At 38.6% G+C, this 18,076-nt stretch overlaps 1 protein-coding gene across 1 annotated transcript in view; it reads left to right on the top strand.

Moving 5' to 3' along the window:
* Positions 1–15,545, top strand: part of LOC123517006 (serine/threonine-protein kinase NLK2-like) — a 192,271-nt gene extending 176,726 nt beyond the window's left edge. Inside the window, exons 7-10 of the mRNA XM_045276824.1 lie at positions 2,581–2,769; positions 5,381–5,557; positions 8,353–8,471; positions 11,282–15,545. Of these exons, the coding sequence (XP_045132759.1) occupies positions 2,581–2,769; positions 5,381–5,557; positions 8,353–8,471; positions 11,282–11,336 (540 nt within the window). The 3' untranslated portion in view covers positions 11,337–15,545. The remainder of the gene's footprint in view (positions 1–2,580; positions 2,770–5,380; positions 5,558–8,352; positions 8,472–11,281) is intronic.
* The last annotated feature ends 2,531 nt before the right edge of the window (positions 15,546–18,076 follow it).

The following is an 18,076-nucleotide window of genomic DNA, read 5'->3' on the forward strand; positions in this document are numbered from 1 at the left end:
CTTTCATCTCTTAACTAGACAGTTTTCAGGGCTTAAGTTTAGTTTGGAAGACCTTGACTGTGTGGTATGTGCTGCAAGTGTGTGAGTGTGTGATGAGGAAGGCCAGTGTGGCTCTTAGCAAGTTGTGGATTTTGTCAATATTGTCATTTCATTTTGGCATCTTTATTTTTCCACATGGGGATTGATGGTTCATGATTGCCTCCTACCTTCTGTGGATGTAGATGATGTCTTTCCCCTGTGTTCATTCTTCTCATGACTCCAAGTCTTATTCAGTCTTCCTCCACACACTCTGTCCAGTCTTTAGTTCTCAGCACTCTTCATTTTGCTTATGTCCTCCTCCACACACTCCAAATTTTCGTTAGTCTTCCAACATTGGTATCCACCATGATACTTCCAGTTCTTTATTGGTAAAACTGTTACTTAAGTCAGCCAACCAGGAAAAATGATGCAATTTTTCCTTTTAACTTCTCAGATTTATACTTGCAAGATGTTTTATTCTTTGTTGCTTTGTTCTCTCTTTTTTCTCTGATTGTGTAAGGAATGATAGGACAGAATTTTTCTCCAGTTGATATCTAGTGCCAGTTCAGGTGCAGCCACCACATCAGCATCAGCCAGCTGTGTGGAGGGACACTTGTGGTCCTGCACTGGCTTGTGTGGGTGGGAGTGCTTCTCTAGTCTGGTTTTATATAATTTCTATTGAATATATTTGGAAATGTATTTTGATTTGCTAAGCCATAACAAAAAAAAAAAAAAATGGGATATGAATATGTTTTACATGAATGCTGTTTAATATTTGCATACTATAATCAGGTTTTATGAATCCATTGAATGAAAGAACTAATCCTTCACATTGTAGAGTAACATTAAGGACATGTAGTATTTCAAAGCATATTATCATAAGAAATGCCAGTTGTACATACTTTAGTTTTTTTTTTTATGTAAAGAAACCTAGCAAAGAGCAATAAATAAATTTGTTATGATAATAAACTTCATTAAAAAATATAAATAGGTGAAGATGTTTTTATCAGCTTGCTATATTTGCTCCTGGAGATGTCTTAATATTTAAAGTAGTATTACATCACATTATCATTCCCTGGCTAGACCACTCTCACAGCAGAGTTCAAGGCTGCTGCTAGTGATGGCACTGTTAGTGGTTACTCTAGCTTATATCAGGCCATCTCTGTATTCATTTACACTTCTCAGACTGGCTGTAATACTTGGCTGTCATTTGTCAAGCTCTAGATATGAATAGTGCATCTTGTGAGTAGTTGATGTCTTAATTCACATTGTGGCTGAGAGATCACAAGGTATGACAAAGCCCTTCCATTGTGTGTGTGTGTGTGTGTGTGTGTGTGTGTGTGTGTGTGTGTGTGTGTGTATTTACACACAGGTGGTGACTGTCTTTCAGATGTCAATGGCCTCATGTCCTCTGTAGCTCTGCCTTCTTTGCTGCTGAAGTACAATGGGGAAGATGTTTTTGTCCTTCCTTCCCTTTTTATAACTCTGATGCACAACAAGTTTACTGCCCTTTGTGTTGCAAGGTGTTTACTCATTCTTGCAAGTAACACACTAAAGGTCTCACTCCTCAGGAAAGGATGCAGTGCCATCATCACAGTATTATCTTCACCACCACTACTGCTATCATTACCTCCATAGTCATCAGCTGTCTTTACCATCATCACAGTATCTTCAGCACTACCAAAACCATCACCAATATAGTCATCACTTTCATTATCACCACACTTCTCACTACCATCACCACAATATTATCTTCACCACTGTTACGACCACCTACCATAACCATCACTATGATTACCACCAGAGCTACCATCACTAGCACCATCACCATCACCATCACCATCAGCAGCATTACCACGTGATTCTTCTTTCACAGTTTATTTCCCCAACACCTGGAAGTGTTTGCTAAATGTATGTTGAATATGATTTGTTGCAGTAACTGTTTCTGGATTTATGGTTTTCAATCATTCCAAATTATAAATATTACTATAATAGCAGTTTTTTTTATCCTTAGTAATCACTTGATGGTGCAATAACCCTCTAAATTCATGAAACCCCAGCAGATATTCTGAATTTATTTGATCTCCAGAATATTAGAATTCATGTGTCTGAATTTTTTTTTTTTTTTACTTAGAAATGAATATAAGGGAATAGAAGTTAATTTAATTTAACAAGACACCTCCAAAACCTAATCAGAGTTTGATGTATCCATACTATTCCAGCAACAGCACTAGAGAAAAGTATTAGGTATCTTGTATTATAAAGTAAGAAAACTTATCTCACTATGATTACTATAATTGTATCCCAATTGTCATTCTTGCGTCAGTGGAATAGCTTTCCTCGCTGGGATTACCAGTATAGGGTTTATTCCATTTATCATTCTTGAATCACTGGAATAACTTTACTCACCATGATTGCAAGTCTGAGTGTATTTCGTCTATCATTCTTGTGACACTGGACTCACTTGACCCACCAGGACAATTTCTTGTAGTTTAAATAGAGCGTACTTATAATTTTTGCATCACTGAACTAATTTTGCATCCATTCCTCCCTCCCCAACAGCTGGAGAGAATAACAGACCTCCTGGGCACCCCAAACCTGGAGGACATGAAGTACGCCTGCGAGGGAGCCGTGACCCACATGCTGCGCCGCCCCTCCAAGCCCCCTGCCCTGCCCGCCCTCTACACCCTCTCCAACCACGCCACCCACGAGGCCGTCCACTTACTCACTCAGATGCTCGCCTTTGACCCTGTGAGTGGGAAGAGGACACTGCTTCACTCTGGCTAACTGACTCATTCACTGCAAGCATGTCATGATCAGAACACTTGTATCTGTATACTGTAACAGCTTGTTTTGTTTGTTGATTTGTTGATTTCTTTCTTTTCGTTATTTGTTTTCTGCCTTTCATGGCTTGGTCTTGACTATTGGTTTGACTCATTGTAGCTGTGGTCCATATTCACTTGACATTCCTTATATATTTGAAGGAGGGCAGGAGTGTTTGCCTTTCTTTTTCCATAGGACTCCTTGCTTACACATGCCAATACACACACACACACACACACACACACACACACACACACACACACACACACACACACACACACACACACACACACACACACACACACACACACACACTCACTGGAAGGTACAATTATTATCCTTGGATTGGTGCGGTTACAGCATAAGAACTCCTCTCCTTACTCCCCGTATACAATACAAAAGAAGATAAACATTGTCTTTGCTTGGCCGAGAACTCAGACTCCTTCATCTCAGGTGTGAGGTAAAGATGCTGATATTAATGGGATGACTTTACTAATATTACTGATACTGAAAAGAAGTTGAAATGTATTTGCAGAGCAAAAGTAAGTTAATTAAAAAAAAATCTTATATACCAGGGTGATATTCCTCATAAAAAGGGATAGCCAAGACAATGCATCTACATCATACATTTTTAACATGCAGTCTCACTTCATAACCTCCAGGCCTGTAGGAGAGGGAGACCACGTCCCCACTGACCACACCACCTGAGGTTCAGTTGTGCTGCATAATAATTGACTTTATAGATCTTAGTAGAATATGAATCAAGTTCTTCAAATAATGTTTAAAGCTGAACGACATTTATTTAAAATATTTTGGCTTGATTTATGTGTAAGAATATAGAGGAGAGAGTGTGGGAAGGCTAATTTGTCTCACCTTGAGATCTATTTTTCAGTGTTTCCATGATTTAAACAAAGCAGCATTATTCTGCTGCACTGAATCATTCAGAGTATAGGCTTTGCTTATTCTTAGTATTGCCTTGAGAGTATTTATACTCACATGCTACTGTGAAATGAATGTACATGAGCACCTGAAATTTATGATAGCAGTGTAAAGCAGGACCTTGGTGTAACAGTTCACTTCATTGTTTCAGCATAATCAGTATAATGCATCAGGAAGTCAGGTGACAATAATTAATGTGAGATGTGTGTTATCTTGGGAGAGGATATGAGAAACATTAGAGAGAAGGAATGTTGTGCGTCTGTTAGCACTGTGAAGTACTACTCTCTCCTCTTTGTGCCACATCCAGACAAATCATGGATTGGAACCACAACACACAACTTTTTAACTGTCTTATAAAAAGGGTAACCTGTTTATTTGTCTAAGTAAAACATTTTAATATACATAGTTATAAAAATCACTAAGCTGTTTAGGGTTTTTGTGCAGCTTGGCACACAATTGCGAAGTGGCTGCAAACAATAGCTCAAGCAAGATAGAATGATAAAAAAAAAGAAATAATATACTACCTTATGTTTATGTAATATTCTAATATCTATTTCTTTCCCTTTTAGTTTGCATTTCCCACTACAAAATGATATAAGAAACTAAATCCCTAACATTTCATGGAGAAAGAGACCTGATAAAACTGTAATAAATAAAGGGTTGTGTATGTTATCACAGTCAAATGACCTTGGACTGTGATAGTAAATGCTGATAATGTTATGTTCATTTTAGCTGCAGGAGTGATCATTGCATTATCAGTTTAGTGCATCTTATGAAGGTGTAGAGAGGCATAAATCAAGGTTCATGGCTACAAGGGGAAATGATTGGTAGTGGAGAGCCAGGGGATGAAAAAGATGAAAGGTACCTATTTACAGACAATAAAGCAAATCATATACTGAAAAAGATATACGTATATATATATATATATATATATATATATATATATATATATATATATATATATATATATATATATATATATATATATATATATATATCAAGTTGTGCTTCTTCTGTAGAATGGAGTTGTCATTAATCGCCTAACAGTAACACTGCAATATGGATTCACAGATGTGTCACTTATCTTTACAATCTTTTTATAGATTTCTTCTTGTATGAAATTCCAAATAGTGCATTTCTTGTGTATTGTAGTATACATTTTGTCATTCATTCTATGTAACTCTTTATGGGTGGTTATATTTGCATGTTATTATATGTAAAATTTCTTGTTTAGAGAATAAGCAGAGTTTTTATAATTTTGTGCAGTTTGGATGCACATGAAAACAGTAATAAGGATATTTCATAGATTTTATTATGCCAGAAAACCTTATTTCTAAATTACTGATTGCACAGCTATTACATCACTTCACTGATGAATTACTGATTGGAGTTGTTGTACATACATAACCATACCAGAAAATTGACAATGTCTGGCTCTTACATTATTTACATTGATAAGGTAATAACAAATTCTAGCAACAGGTATATAAAATGCTGGTAATTACAACAAACTTAGAGTAGTATGTAATGTATTTTTAAGTACATGAATAGCAATAAGACCACACTGTCAAGCACCACTAACCAGTAAACTGTTATGCAGGACAAGCGGTTGACGGTGACAGAGGCGCTGGCTCACCCTTATCTGGATGAAGGGCGTCTCAGGTACCACTCCTGCATGTGCAACTGCTGCGCCTCCACCTCCTGTGGCAGTCGCCAGTACACCCTGGACTTTGAGCCCACTGCGCCACACGCCTTTGACGACACCTGGGAGAATGAGGTGGGATTGTGTTCAGTGGTCTAACTGCTGAATATATATATGCAGTGTATATATATATATATATATATATATATATATATATATATATATATATATATATATATATATATATATATATATATATATATATATACACAGGCAACCCTCACTTAATGAAGGGGTTATGTTCCTAAAAAACTCTTCGTTAAGCAAACTGATTATAACAAGTTTAACCCCTGACTTGAACTTCCATTGAGAGTAAACAAAGTGAGAGTTTAGCATAGTACAGTGAAAGGTTTAATGAAAGTAAAAATTATGAAGTTAAACATTTAGGCAGTTTGATTTAAGTCATTATAATGTACACTAATGCATGTATGTAAGTACGTAACTTTATAATGTTGATGATCTTAAATTTCTGAAGGGAGGGAGAGTGAAACGGTAAAGACACTAACCAGCAACCTGTGGAATGTAAACAATGGGTGCATCATTCTATCACATACAAAACTTATGTACCACATTTCCACAAGGCTTTCCATTTTATCCATTGTAGAGTCACGAGTTCAGGTGGTTCTTTTAGCTTGCAAGGAAGATACGGTCTCACCAGCCTTCTTAATAGAGTCTGCTGACTTGAAAATAGTAGAGACAGTAGATGGAGTCAAGATGGTGGCGAGCAGTGCTATTAGTTTTCTCGCCTCTCTTGTGTCTGTGAATAATATCCAGCTTCACTTCGAGAGTAAGAGACTTCCTGGTCTTCTTAGCAACGCTAGGCGACATTGTAGGGCGTTTTGGTGGTAAGTTGAGCAAGGGAAGACGAGCTGCTGCTGACACTGTTATTGTTTTGAACAGGGGGAGTTAGTGGTGCACGTGTTGTCCACGAGAGGCACTGGTGTATTCAAAAGCCTGTCGGCTTGCGTGATATGGCGGGGCTTTCAAACTTGAAAAAAATTACCTGGATAAAACTTCGTTAAAGCGAGTTTGGTGTTTGTTAAACGAGCAGATGGTAGTAAAATGAAACCTTCGTTGTAGCGAAATGTTGTTGTGTGAACCTTCATTAAGCGGGGGGTTGCCTGTATATATATATATATATATATATATATATATATATATATATATATATATATATATATATATATATATATATATATATATATATACAGTAAGTCCTCATTATACGGTACATATGCGTTCTTGAAAACCTTACAGCAACTTAAAATTACTGTATACTGAACCCATTATAACATGTAATAATAGGGAATGCGTTCCAGCACGTCAAAAGTCGCCCCTACAGAAATGAAAATACATAAAAATAGTCATAAAAAATTGTAAAGTACTGCGCAAAAGAAATAAATAGAAAATGTTTTTATTTATCTTTCACTCACCATGTATTCTGTCAGATGATGTCCCTCCCAAGGCTAAGGGACAGTAAGGATTTCAACCCTTACTCATCTTCCGCTGAGTGGGCAGACTACTTCTCTTTCGCTTTGCCTTGTCAACTCCAGCAGTGTCTGCAGAACATTTTGGGGCCATTATGGGTGCGTCACTGTGTGTTGTGATGATATACACAAAAAAACACACGTAAGGATTTCACTTATGTTCAATGGAATGGAACGTGGGAAGAAACTGATTGTTGTTGTGACGTCATCCACGTCACACTTCCCGTGCCATCCCGGCTCAGTGCTCACTGACAGCTGACTTTTGGCAGGATGTTTGGGCACTTTGGCCTTATGCCTTAGGTTTCCTGTTGTTTACATATCGCTTGTGGATACTGGGCTAGCTGGAGTGTTCATCAAACTCTCCACATTGCTGTAAACAACTAAACATGTTGAACAATTGCTCTGTGTTTGGATGCAATAACACGAAAAGAAAAACAGCAGGTTTAGGCATGACATGAGCGGATACCGTATCTGTGAATATTTTTTACTGTATATCGAATCAAGGATAGTAATTTCCAAATACTATAACTGAATTTACTGGATAAAGAAGTACCGTATAATGAGGACTTACTGTATTTTGTGGTAAACTGCTCCAATTTAGCAAATTATTTTTGAAATTGTATTTACAGTTATTTACAAATATTTTTTGTATTTTTCATTTCATAAAACATGGATTAATTTATGAATATATAACCATTATACACATGTCGCATAAGAGAAAAATATCGATAAAACGCTAAAAAAAAGCCTCGCTCAGAAGTCTTACTGGCAGCATCACTGAGCATGCTAGATTTAAAGCTCCAGCGGACATTTAAAAAATGGCAATTTCGAACTTTAACTTTTATTTTTACTTTTCTATGCCCATTTTGAGTTATGTGGAATCAAAAAAGAAAATGGAATTTTTGGTGACCTGGACGAGTATTGGGAAAGTAAATCATCGCTGATTTACCTGATTTAAAAGAGTGACATGATGTGAAATTGTGTAAAGTGATATAGTCATTTAGAAGGAAATGATTGTAGTAGAATTATTGAAGAACAGATTGCAATGGTAAGTCAATGAGACCAGCTCGTAACAGGAAGATTATTGTTATTGAACATGTGAAAGGAATATTGAGGATAAATGAGAATGTTAGAGGTGTAAATTCTATGATTGCAAAACTAAAGTTTTAAGTCATTTAATAGTCAGGGCATACACATATAAAAAATTATGTTTTTACTTGGTTATTGTGATGTATTTAAGACTCATAATCCATTGTTAGAATGAATTATTTATTACATATGCAGTTTCTTGCAAAATGAACCAAAGATAATTAGCAATGCAGTGAACAAACTGCAGAACATTGTCAAGGTGCTTGTTGGCAATTGGTGTTGTTTCTGTTTCAGCTGCGGTCCATGTCCCAGGTGAAGGATCGCCTGCACAGGTTCATCATGAGCCACCTGGCGCGGGACCGGGTGCCCCTCTGCATCAATCCAATGTCTGCTGCGTACAAGAGCTTTGCTAGGTCAGCCTGAGCTTGTGGTTCACAGTGAGGCAGGAGAGCTGGCACCCTGTAGCCTGTAGTTGCCTGATCCAGCTCTTGATAGATTGATCTGTAGACTTATATGTAGTCTTTTTCCAGCCCAACACTGTGCCGTGACAGACTGGTCTCTTGTAGACAGTCACCAGTCTTTCATTGGCACTACTTGTCCCTTATTAACAGTCGCTGGTTTCTTCCTGACAATCACATGTCCAAACGACAGACTTCACAGACAAGATATTTTAATAGACACTGACATCATGTTGGCCAATATTATGCAGTTTTCAGTTGTTGCTAATGTTTACTTGACACTCCTGAAACCATTAGTGACAGTCACTGATGACAACCTGAGTTACTTGTCTCCAGCCAATCCTTGACCCCTGCCCTGCTCACCTTTCACACAGTCTTGTGGTGCAGTCACTCGCCTCTGGCTCCGGACTATCACTTGGTTCTAATGGAGACGCTCCCAATAATGATCCCTGTGATAGATAGATAGTCATCAGATTTTGATATTGTCTTTTATTTTATTTAATCTTGTTTTATTTTATTTATTTTGCTTTAACTGATCCATTGACTGGTGTTGGACAAAATTTGTTGGATTTACAACTGACAGAGTTGCTTCAATTGACAGTCAGTAGAGTAGTGAAGTCTTTAGCACAGCTGCTAACTACTATCTGACTCACTCACTGACATCCAACTAACATCGCATTCTTTTATTTTCTCTACGACATTCATTGTTTCTTGGAGGACAGTCTATAGTTGACAGCCTGAGCCTCAGTGCACTCACTCCTGCTTCCTGTCAGGGTCTCCTCCACACCTCATGTCTTGGGTCTGGTCTTGGTCACTGAGCAGCACTGTCTTATTTCATTAGATATGTTTAGTTTTATTTCCTCTTGATTGTAAGGTACTCTGAAATTTCTCCTTTTTTCTGAGGCATGTTTACTTTATCTTGTATTTACTTCACTTCCAACTGTTTTTTATTCACACACACACACACACACACACACACACACACACACACACACACACACACACACACACACACACACACACACACACACACACACACACACACACACACACACACACACACACACACACACACACACACACACACACACACACACACACACACACACACACACACACACACACACACACACACACACACACACACACACACACACACACACACACTTTCTGGCATTATATTTTGCCTGCCTGTGCTGGAAGTCATTTCTGTGACCCATGTGGAAAAGATTGTCTGGTACTTATATTCTGTTTGTGTAATATTGTGGTCTTTATGTGTTTCTTGAGGCCGATGACCTTCATAGCAAAAGAAAAGTATAAAATTGTGTTAGTCTTTATAGACAAGTGGACCAAATGATACCCCCTCTGTATGCCACAGTAAGACAGAAAAATATGAAATACAAAAAGGGAAACTCATATTTTTGTAGCAGCATTCAGTATTTTTACAATCAACCCAACAGCCAAATGTGGGAATGAAGTGGGTGGGGATTACAGTTAAGCAGCAGCTCCCAGCCCCATGCCAGCCCCTTCCTTCTCCCCCTCCCATCACTGCCAGTTGTCACACCCATCACCACCAGTTCTAGTACCACCACCACCACCAACCCATTCCCATCACTGCCACATCATTCCCTTCCTGCCCAGTGTGTTATGTAGTGCTCTTCTGCATTTGTAAGTCCCTCAGACACATTAGGAAGATACTAGATGTACATTGAGTGGTTTTTAACATTGTGGTTATTAATGGATAGTGTAGAAGATAAAACAGTTGGTGATGTCCTTTTTTCCCCTTCATTCCATTCATTCAGTTATGCATTTATCATGCTTTGATTCATCTACATTCTCTCTCTCTCTCTCTCTCTCTCTCTCTCTCTCTCTCTCTCTCTCTCTCTCTCTCTCTCTCTCTCTCTCTCTCTCTCTCTCTCTCTCTCTCTCTCTCTCTCTCTCTCTCTCTCTCTCTCTCTCTCTCTCTCTCTCTCTCTCTCTCTCTCTCTCTCTGTAAAACTGTCCTCCTAAGGCATGCTATGCTTTTTTTTTTTTTTTTAAGATGGGCAAATATCTTTCCTTTTTAAGCTTTAACAAACCTCTGCATGTGGCTGCTATTTTTTACAGCAACACCTGGTTTGTAGAAAATGCATGTGTCCTCAGCTGATGCTAATACTGTGCTGATGAGAGCCAATTAGCATACCTTTACAAGTGTATTTTTTATTAATGCTTTTTAACCTGCTTCCTCTGCAGTGTGCAAACCTCCTGGCTGATTGTTGGGTCTGAAGGGGTGTGGGGCATCTGAACAGTAGTATAAGCCTTTCCTAGTGGTACTTTTAAATGCTGAAGAGGTAGGAAAGGTTGCAGCCAGTCAGCAGCAACTGTGGAGGAATTGAATTATGTTTATTGTACAGAAAGTCATGTTTACCCATTCCCCTTGGAATATTTTAAATAAGTGTTAGTACAGGCATAATATTTTGTGTTCAAGAAAGATTGATTACTTACATTCCTTTTTATCAACCCTGATGTAGCCTCATAGGAAGGCAAAAAAAAAAAAAAGATGAAAAAAAACAATTACCCTTAAAATGCATAGTAACAAATTAAAAAAATTATTTTGAATTATTGTCCCTAAAAGTGCCCAATTTTGTATTTTAATGTCTCTTTCTCTGTTAATAAAGTAATGGAATTATTTTAGTGTTTAATTCTTCCACTGAGCAAACAGTATTAATACTTGTAAGTCCCTCCCAACCTTTGCCTGGTTCTTCATGATAGCTTTCTGTCCACAGCTCCACGGTGGCCCACCCTTCGGAGCTTCCGCCGTCCCCGCACCAGTGGGATTGACAGGACGCCAAGCACTAGGCCTCAAGGACTTGATGAGTACAGTGTACAGGAAGGCACCTCGTGGAAGCTAACAAGAAGCAAGAATGTGAATGTGAGTGGATAGAGACAAGGACTTGCTACTGTAATGATATTGTATAGAGAGAGAGAAAGGAGAAAGAGAGATCCCATGTGAGTGACTGACTTAAGATAGTGGTTTGTAGTGTTGTAAACTTTATCCTTGGCATGCAGCTTGGCTGTTGGTGAGATGAGTGATACTTTTATTCAGCTGAATCATTCAGAACTCTTACATGTTCCATGTCCTGGAATATGCTACAAGAGAACTTTGTAAATCAGCATGAATTCAGAAGTGGTTAAAAGTAGATGTGAATGTTGAAGGCTTTCACTGGGGAGGCCAAGTGTGTGTGTGGACAGCAGCCAGAGGGTGTGATGAGTAGCAAGGCTCCTGTGCCAGTTCCTTAGTCAAGAAAAAAATCACTGCCAAGTACACTGAGGAAGAAATGGCCAATCCTGATGGAGGTTGTGTCAGTTTCGATCCTCAAAATCATGTTTTCAGGTATAAGGATCAAAGGTTTGTCTTCTGATAACAACAGGAGACAACTGAGGCTTGCAAGGTGAGGATGGGGAACTCCATCCTTGCATCAGCCTTGTTAGGTGAGGCTGGGGAGCTCCACCCTCTTGACAACCTTGCTCAACCAATAATGATCTCCAGCCCAGCATCTCACTGCAAGGCCAATGACACTACAAGGTTGCTCAAGCCAGCATCATGAGCACTGCCACTCCTCCTGCCAACCCACTGCCTCCTCCCACAGCCTCTGTTGTCTCTCAGGAAGACTTCTGCAGTTGAAGGAAAACATTATTGATATTGTGACAAACTTTTGCTTAGAAGACAACATTAGGTTTGTGATGGTGGTGGCAGTGGTGATGGTGATGACAGCTGGTGGCAGTGTGTTCCAGATCTTAACTCACACAGACTCTCCACAAGTGGAAGGGATATAAGAAGAGAGTCCTTTGGCAGTATTTAGTTGCCCTGAACATTTTTAGTTGCATTAATCTATCTTCAAAGATTTACATTTCCAAGTAATACTTGTTTGTCCCACAAAGTGATACTTGATGCTGTCTACAGCAATATAATGTGATATGTTTCCTCCTTCATCATCATATCTCATTTCACATCATAACAAGTGATGAGTACTTGAGAAGTCACACTTAAACTTTCAGCCCAAAAAACTCAGGAATGGCAACATGCACAAGTGCTTTTGTTTCCTTTTGCCAGGGTCACATGCCTGTGGCTGTGGCTCCTTAGGGCTGTCTCTCTATATCACAAGTCCACTTTCTTCCTACGATGAACGGATGTCATTAAAGACATTTGAATTGATTTACTTTGAAACATTGCAGGAATTTAAGCATGATTTTTTTTTTTTATCATTATTTTTTTATTATTATTTTTGTGTGTATAGGTTCAGGAGATTATTTTGTGTGTGCAATGAGGTGTCAGTTTGCAATAATCTTATAATGTCAATTGGTTTTAGTTTAAAGTTATGTTGTAGTTCAGTTAATGAACTTTGATGGCAGCCACAACCAGGAACTTGTGAGTCTGTGATAATTCTCCCCACCTGAGAGGAGTGTGTTCCCCTAATGCAGTGCTCAGCCCGTGTTCAGGAGTCCTCATTGAGAGGCTCAGGCAGGATAATTAGGTTGAAAGGTGCTTTCTATTTCAGAAGGGAAGTCTCAGAAAGTTATGGAAATCTTACCTCATGACACTTTTCTTATTTAATAGTATGGTTTAAAGAAATTGGGTATGAATTTTGGCATGAAAACCAAAAATTGTGGCGATAACTTGTGTTCAGATGATGTAGATGTGTGGACACCTGATGGAATGTTCAGGTGTGGGATTGGGTGAGCAGCAAGACTAATAGGCTTTTAATCATAATTATTTTTATTATTAAGGATGACTTCAGTGCAGTTTAGAGAGGACCAACAGAGATCAGAACCCCAAGCAGAAGCGTGATTGATCCCGAGCAGCATGTACTGCCCTGACAAGAACTGTTCGTTGTAGTTCCTCATTTTGATACGGAAACTGTTTTATGCAGTGGCTGTACTTCCTTTTATTTGTTTGTCAACTCCTAGTAGTTATTTTTAAATTTTGTTTTGATGGTTTTCAGGAAGATTCTGATGATAGGTTTGCCCACAGTATACACAGACTACCTCAGATGATTTTCATAGTCTCCACTAGTAATATTGTCTCCCATGTTTGTTTTGTGTTGTAAGTGTTGAGTCCTCACATGGAAGGAGCACGAGTGTGTTGATGCCATGTCACAGCCACAGCAGGGCAGTGTGTCTTGCTGTGGCTACCAGGACACAGCCCCACTGCCTGCTATAGGATATGGACTGCATCCTGTTGTAGGATGCCCATTGTCTTGCCATCAGTGTTGCAGGATATTTACAATGCTCTGCTGTGGCTGCTGCAGGATGAATAAACACACACACACACACACACACACACACACACACACACACACACACACACACACACACACACACACACACACACACACACAGCCTCCTACATTTGTACTGGACCTGCACACTCGATGAAACCTTCAGGACGGTGCTTGGCCCTGGGCTGACAGAGGAGGAAGAAGAGAAGGAGCCAAGTATCTGCTCAAAGACCTTTAAAGGAACTCAGTGTGGTTTCCAGCAACATGAGAAAAGGCTTTTATTTGTAGCTTCTCTTTACTGTATGCAAATGTAGAAAGACAGTCAGATGACTACAGTCTGTTATTATGACTTTTCTCATCACTTAATAGCTAATTTGACTGATATTTTTTATGTTGTAGCTGCATATATCCTGAGATCAACTCTTGTATATGATGACAATGTGTGACAATATTCACATGAAGGGTGTGTGTTTGTGAGTGTGCATGTGTGCATGTGTCCCTGTGGACCCTGACTGAGGTGTTCCTGCTGGAGGCTCAGGGTCATGGTCCCGTGCAGCTTTGAGGGAGGGGCAGCCTGAGTCTTGAGTTTATGATGTACCTTTGTCTATATTAACTAAGAAATAGCCTTCTTGGTTACAAAGGAAGTGGGATTATCCTCTGTGAGGTTACTTCCTAAGAGCAGACCTGTTGGTGTTATGTTGGGTCTGAAGTAAAGGATCTCCATTACAACCCCCGGCCAGGATGGTTCCAAGTGGCACTGTGCTGGCCGGGGCTCACTGATTACTGTAGATATTATCTGTAGTAGTGCTGCTCATCATGCTGTGAGGATGCTGGTCACTGGGTGCAATTGGAAATTAAATTTCAAAAATTTGCATGGGGATAAATTCTTAAAATGTGCCTACAATTTGTCCTTGATATTACTCAAGGTTGTTTTATAATCTGGTTTGTATTGAGACCAGAACACAGAATTTAAAAAAAAATTATAAAACATTTTGATTTTATAGGCTACTTTTATATCATATGAAAGTAATTTACAATATTAACATATCTACTGAAGTTCTGCAAAATTCTTTGGAGGGGTTTGCATCCTGGGCCTGGCTTGTGTGAGCTGAAGTGTGTATAAAGGCAAGTTTTGTACGTTTTTACCAAATGTAGTGAAATGTTTTGGTGTGTCCACCTGCTGTGTTGCTCGGGATTAGGTGTGCTGGGTCACCAACTTATAGAGGATTAATACTCTAAGTCATGAGCTCCAGCATGTTGTTGAGTACCTCTAGACCTTTGTCTGATCATTGGTCCTGCAGTGACTCAGAAGAGCTGCTCGACATAACGTTGCAGTTTTTGCTGCTGATAGTTAGTGCAGTGGCCCTCACCTGCCTCACCTGTTGGCTGCAGGACTGTTGCTATCACTTGATGAGGTGCAGGTGTCAGCTTAACAGGAAGCACATGTTGCTGAGGCTGAGAGCATCTGTAAGAAAATCAGCAAGAAGAATGCCCTTGGCTGCACATTGTGTGTGTGGTATAAGGGTGTTGGCCTCCTTGGCGACATGAGGTGTGATGGTGGTAGCTGTTAAGGCAGTTGTCCAGCATCTAGAGTGGCGCTCAGTGGTGTCATGTTGCAATATTACTGGAAGGCAAGAATGTTCATTGCCTTATAACAATGTCTCGCCGAGCATTTGTCAACTGAACATTGTCATAACTGCCTACATTTTGGTGTATTCTTTTAAGCATTATGCCCATCTTGGTCATACGTGATAATAAAATAATTTTTATACATTTTTGTATTTTTTTCCTGGTAATTCATTCCAATATCATATATTGTTTGTGAAGTATAGAACTGTGTGTGTAAAAGTTAAGTTATATGGTCTCCCACACAGTTCATTTCAATGAATAAGATGTGGTGTGCAGTGTTAGAGTGGCAGCCAGTCAAGATAGCCAGACAGGCTCACTTGATCAGATTTCATCTGCTCTCAAGTAAAGAAAACTAGCTCTCAGAAATAACAAAACACAGTTAAGTAATACATTTTCTTTGATGCAGGTCTCTTGATATCTTGATTTCTTCACAGGAAGAAACGTGTGTAAGAATTGTGGAGAACTGAAGAGAAGCACACAATTGCAGCATAGACAGACTGACTTTAATGGTTTCAGAACATGATTCACTGACATTGATAGTTGTAAGCAGTGTTCTTGGATGTTATTGGATTGTATGTGCATAAACAAGAATATTCAATAACTCAAAGTTCTCTGTTGGTTTTCTCATCTTCATGCTTAGGAGTACTGGCATGTGGATATGTTGGATAACTTTTACTAATCTTTTTCTTCTTTTTTTTTTCCTTTTTTTTTATCAAAGTATTTTTCTTCAGCTAATGTCATCTCTTATCATACAACTTTATTTCCCTTAAAGACTTAATGTTCAGTTTTCTTCAGCATGTTATATTTTCTTGATACAGTATGTCTTCATTGATTGGCATCACTCATGAAATCATTGTCAGTGCCATCTATATCTACTACCATACAACTGCTTACAAAATCAAGGCCTGTATCTATCTAGTAGAAGCTGCCATTAATCTTGAATCCATATCCTACTTTTTTTAAGCTTTTCATGTTCACTCTGTTGCTTAATATTCAAATCAGAAAAGTTAGGCCTCAATTAGTAAAAGGTTTGTTCGAAGATAATCACTTGTCATATGGACCCAGTTAGGATGTAGGAAGTAACTGGCTTGAGGATTGGAGTAAGAGGATTCAGCAACAGTCAAATTAGGTACCAAATTACGTGAAGGAGTGGTAAATAGAAACTATGGACACATATGACCAGCTGCGGTATGCCTACACTGCTGTGGAATATAGTACAGTGCTTACTCTAACAGTCTATCTTTTTCCACACGGGTCAATGCAGTTAAGTGTGTGTGTGTGTGTGTGTTTGTTTGTGTGGGGATTCAGAAAGTACTTACAGTACTTCTAAGTCTAAGTCACTAAGTCACTGGCAGTTACATCCTGAGCTGCCCTGTGTAGAATTGCCAACCTCTGTAGATGGATAGATTTGTCTTTTCTTCTTCTTCTTCTTCTTCTTCTTCTTCTTCTTCTTCTTCTTCTTCTTCTTCTTCTTCTTCTTCTTCTTCTTCTTCTTCTTCTTCTTCTTCTTCTTCTTCTTCTTCTTCTTCTTCTTCTTCTTCTTCTTCTTCTTCTTCTTCTTCTTCTTCTTCTTCTTCTTCTTCTTCTTCTTCTTCTTCTTCTTCTTCTTCTTCTTCTTCTTCTTCTTCTTCTTCTTCTTCTTCTTCTTCTTCTTCTTCTTCTTCTTCTTCTTCTTCTTCTTCTTCTTCTTCTTCTTCTTCTTCTTCTTCTTCTTCTTCTTCTTCTTCTTCTTCTTCTTCTTCTTCTTCTTCTTCTTCTTCTTCTTCTTCTTCTTCTTCTTCTTCTTCTTCTTCTTCTTCTTCTTCTTCTTCTTCTTCTTCTTCTTCTTCTTCTTCTTCTTCTTCTTCTTCTTCTTCTTCTTCTTCTTCTTCTTCTTCTTCTTCTTCTTCTTCTTCTTCTTCTTCTTCTTCTTCTTCTTCTTCTTCTTCTTCTTCTTCCTCCTCCTCCTCCTCCTCCTCCTCCTCCTCCTCCTCCTCCTCCTCCTCCTCCTCCTCTTCTTCTTCTTCTTCTTCTTCTTCTTCTTCTTCTTCTTCTTCTTCTTCTTTTCTCCTCCTCCTTCTACCTCTTCTTCTTCATTGTCGTCGTTTTTCTTCTTCTTCTTCTTCTTCTTCTTCTTGTTCTTGTTCTTGTATTATTATTATTGTTATTATTATTATTTATTATTATTATTATTATTATTATTATTATTATTATTCATTGTTATTATCACCATTTTGTTATAAACCAGTATCACAATCTCAATAGATGTAGCTCTTCAGACTGTAAGAGCCGCAGGATAAAAGTGAGCGATGATTTAAATTTTTTTTTTTTTTTTTCATTTTAATTTCAGGCTTTTAGTGGAACGCTCATTGCTCACTCTTCCTCATATTATTACGTTAAAGGGGGAAAAGTGAGAATACCTTTACCAGGCATCGGAACCTTTCAATTCTGTAATACTCGTGCATCTGGAATACACTTCTTGCATTTTACATTAGTTTACGTATGTGTGACAGCCAGGAGTAATTATGCATAACAAAGGTATTAGTTATGTGTTGCACCATTATACGTCAGAGAGAGAGAGAGAGAGAGAGAGAGATTAAGCATTGTAACCACAGTGCTGACTAAAGGTAAACATTAAACAACAGAGAGAGAGAGAGAGAGAGAGAATTACGTGGCCTACCACAACAATTAGGA

This window comes from Portunus trituberculatus, chromosome 41 (assembly GCF_017591435.1).
Source record: "Portunus trituberculatus isolate SZX2019 chromosome 41, ASM1759143v1, whole genome shotgun sequence".
Classification (NCBI taxonomy): Eukaryota; Metazoa; Arthropoda; class Malacostraca; order Decapoda; family Portunidae; genus Portunus; species Portunus trituberculatus.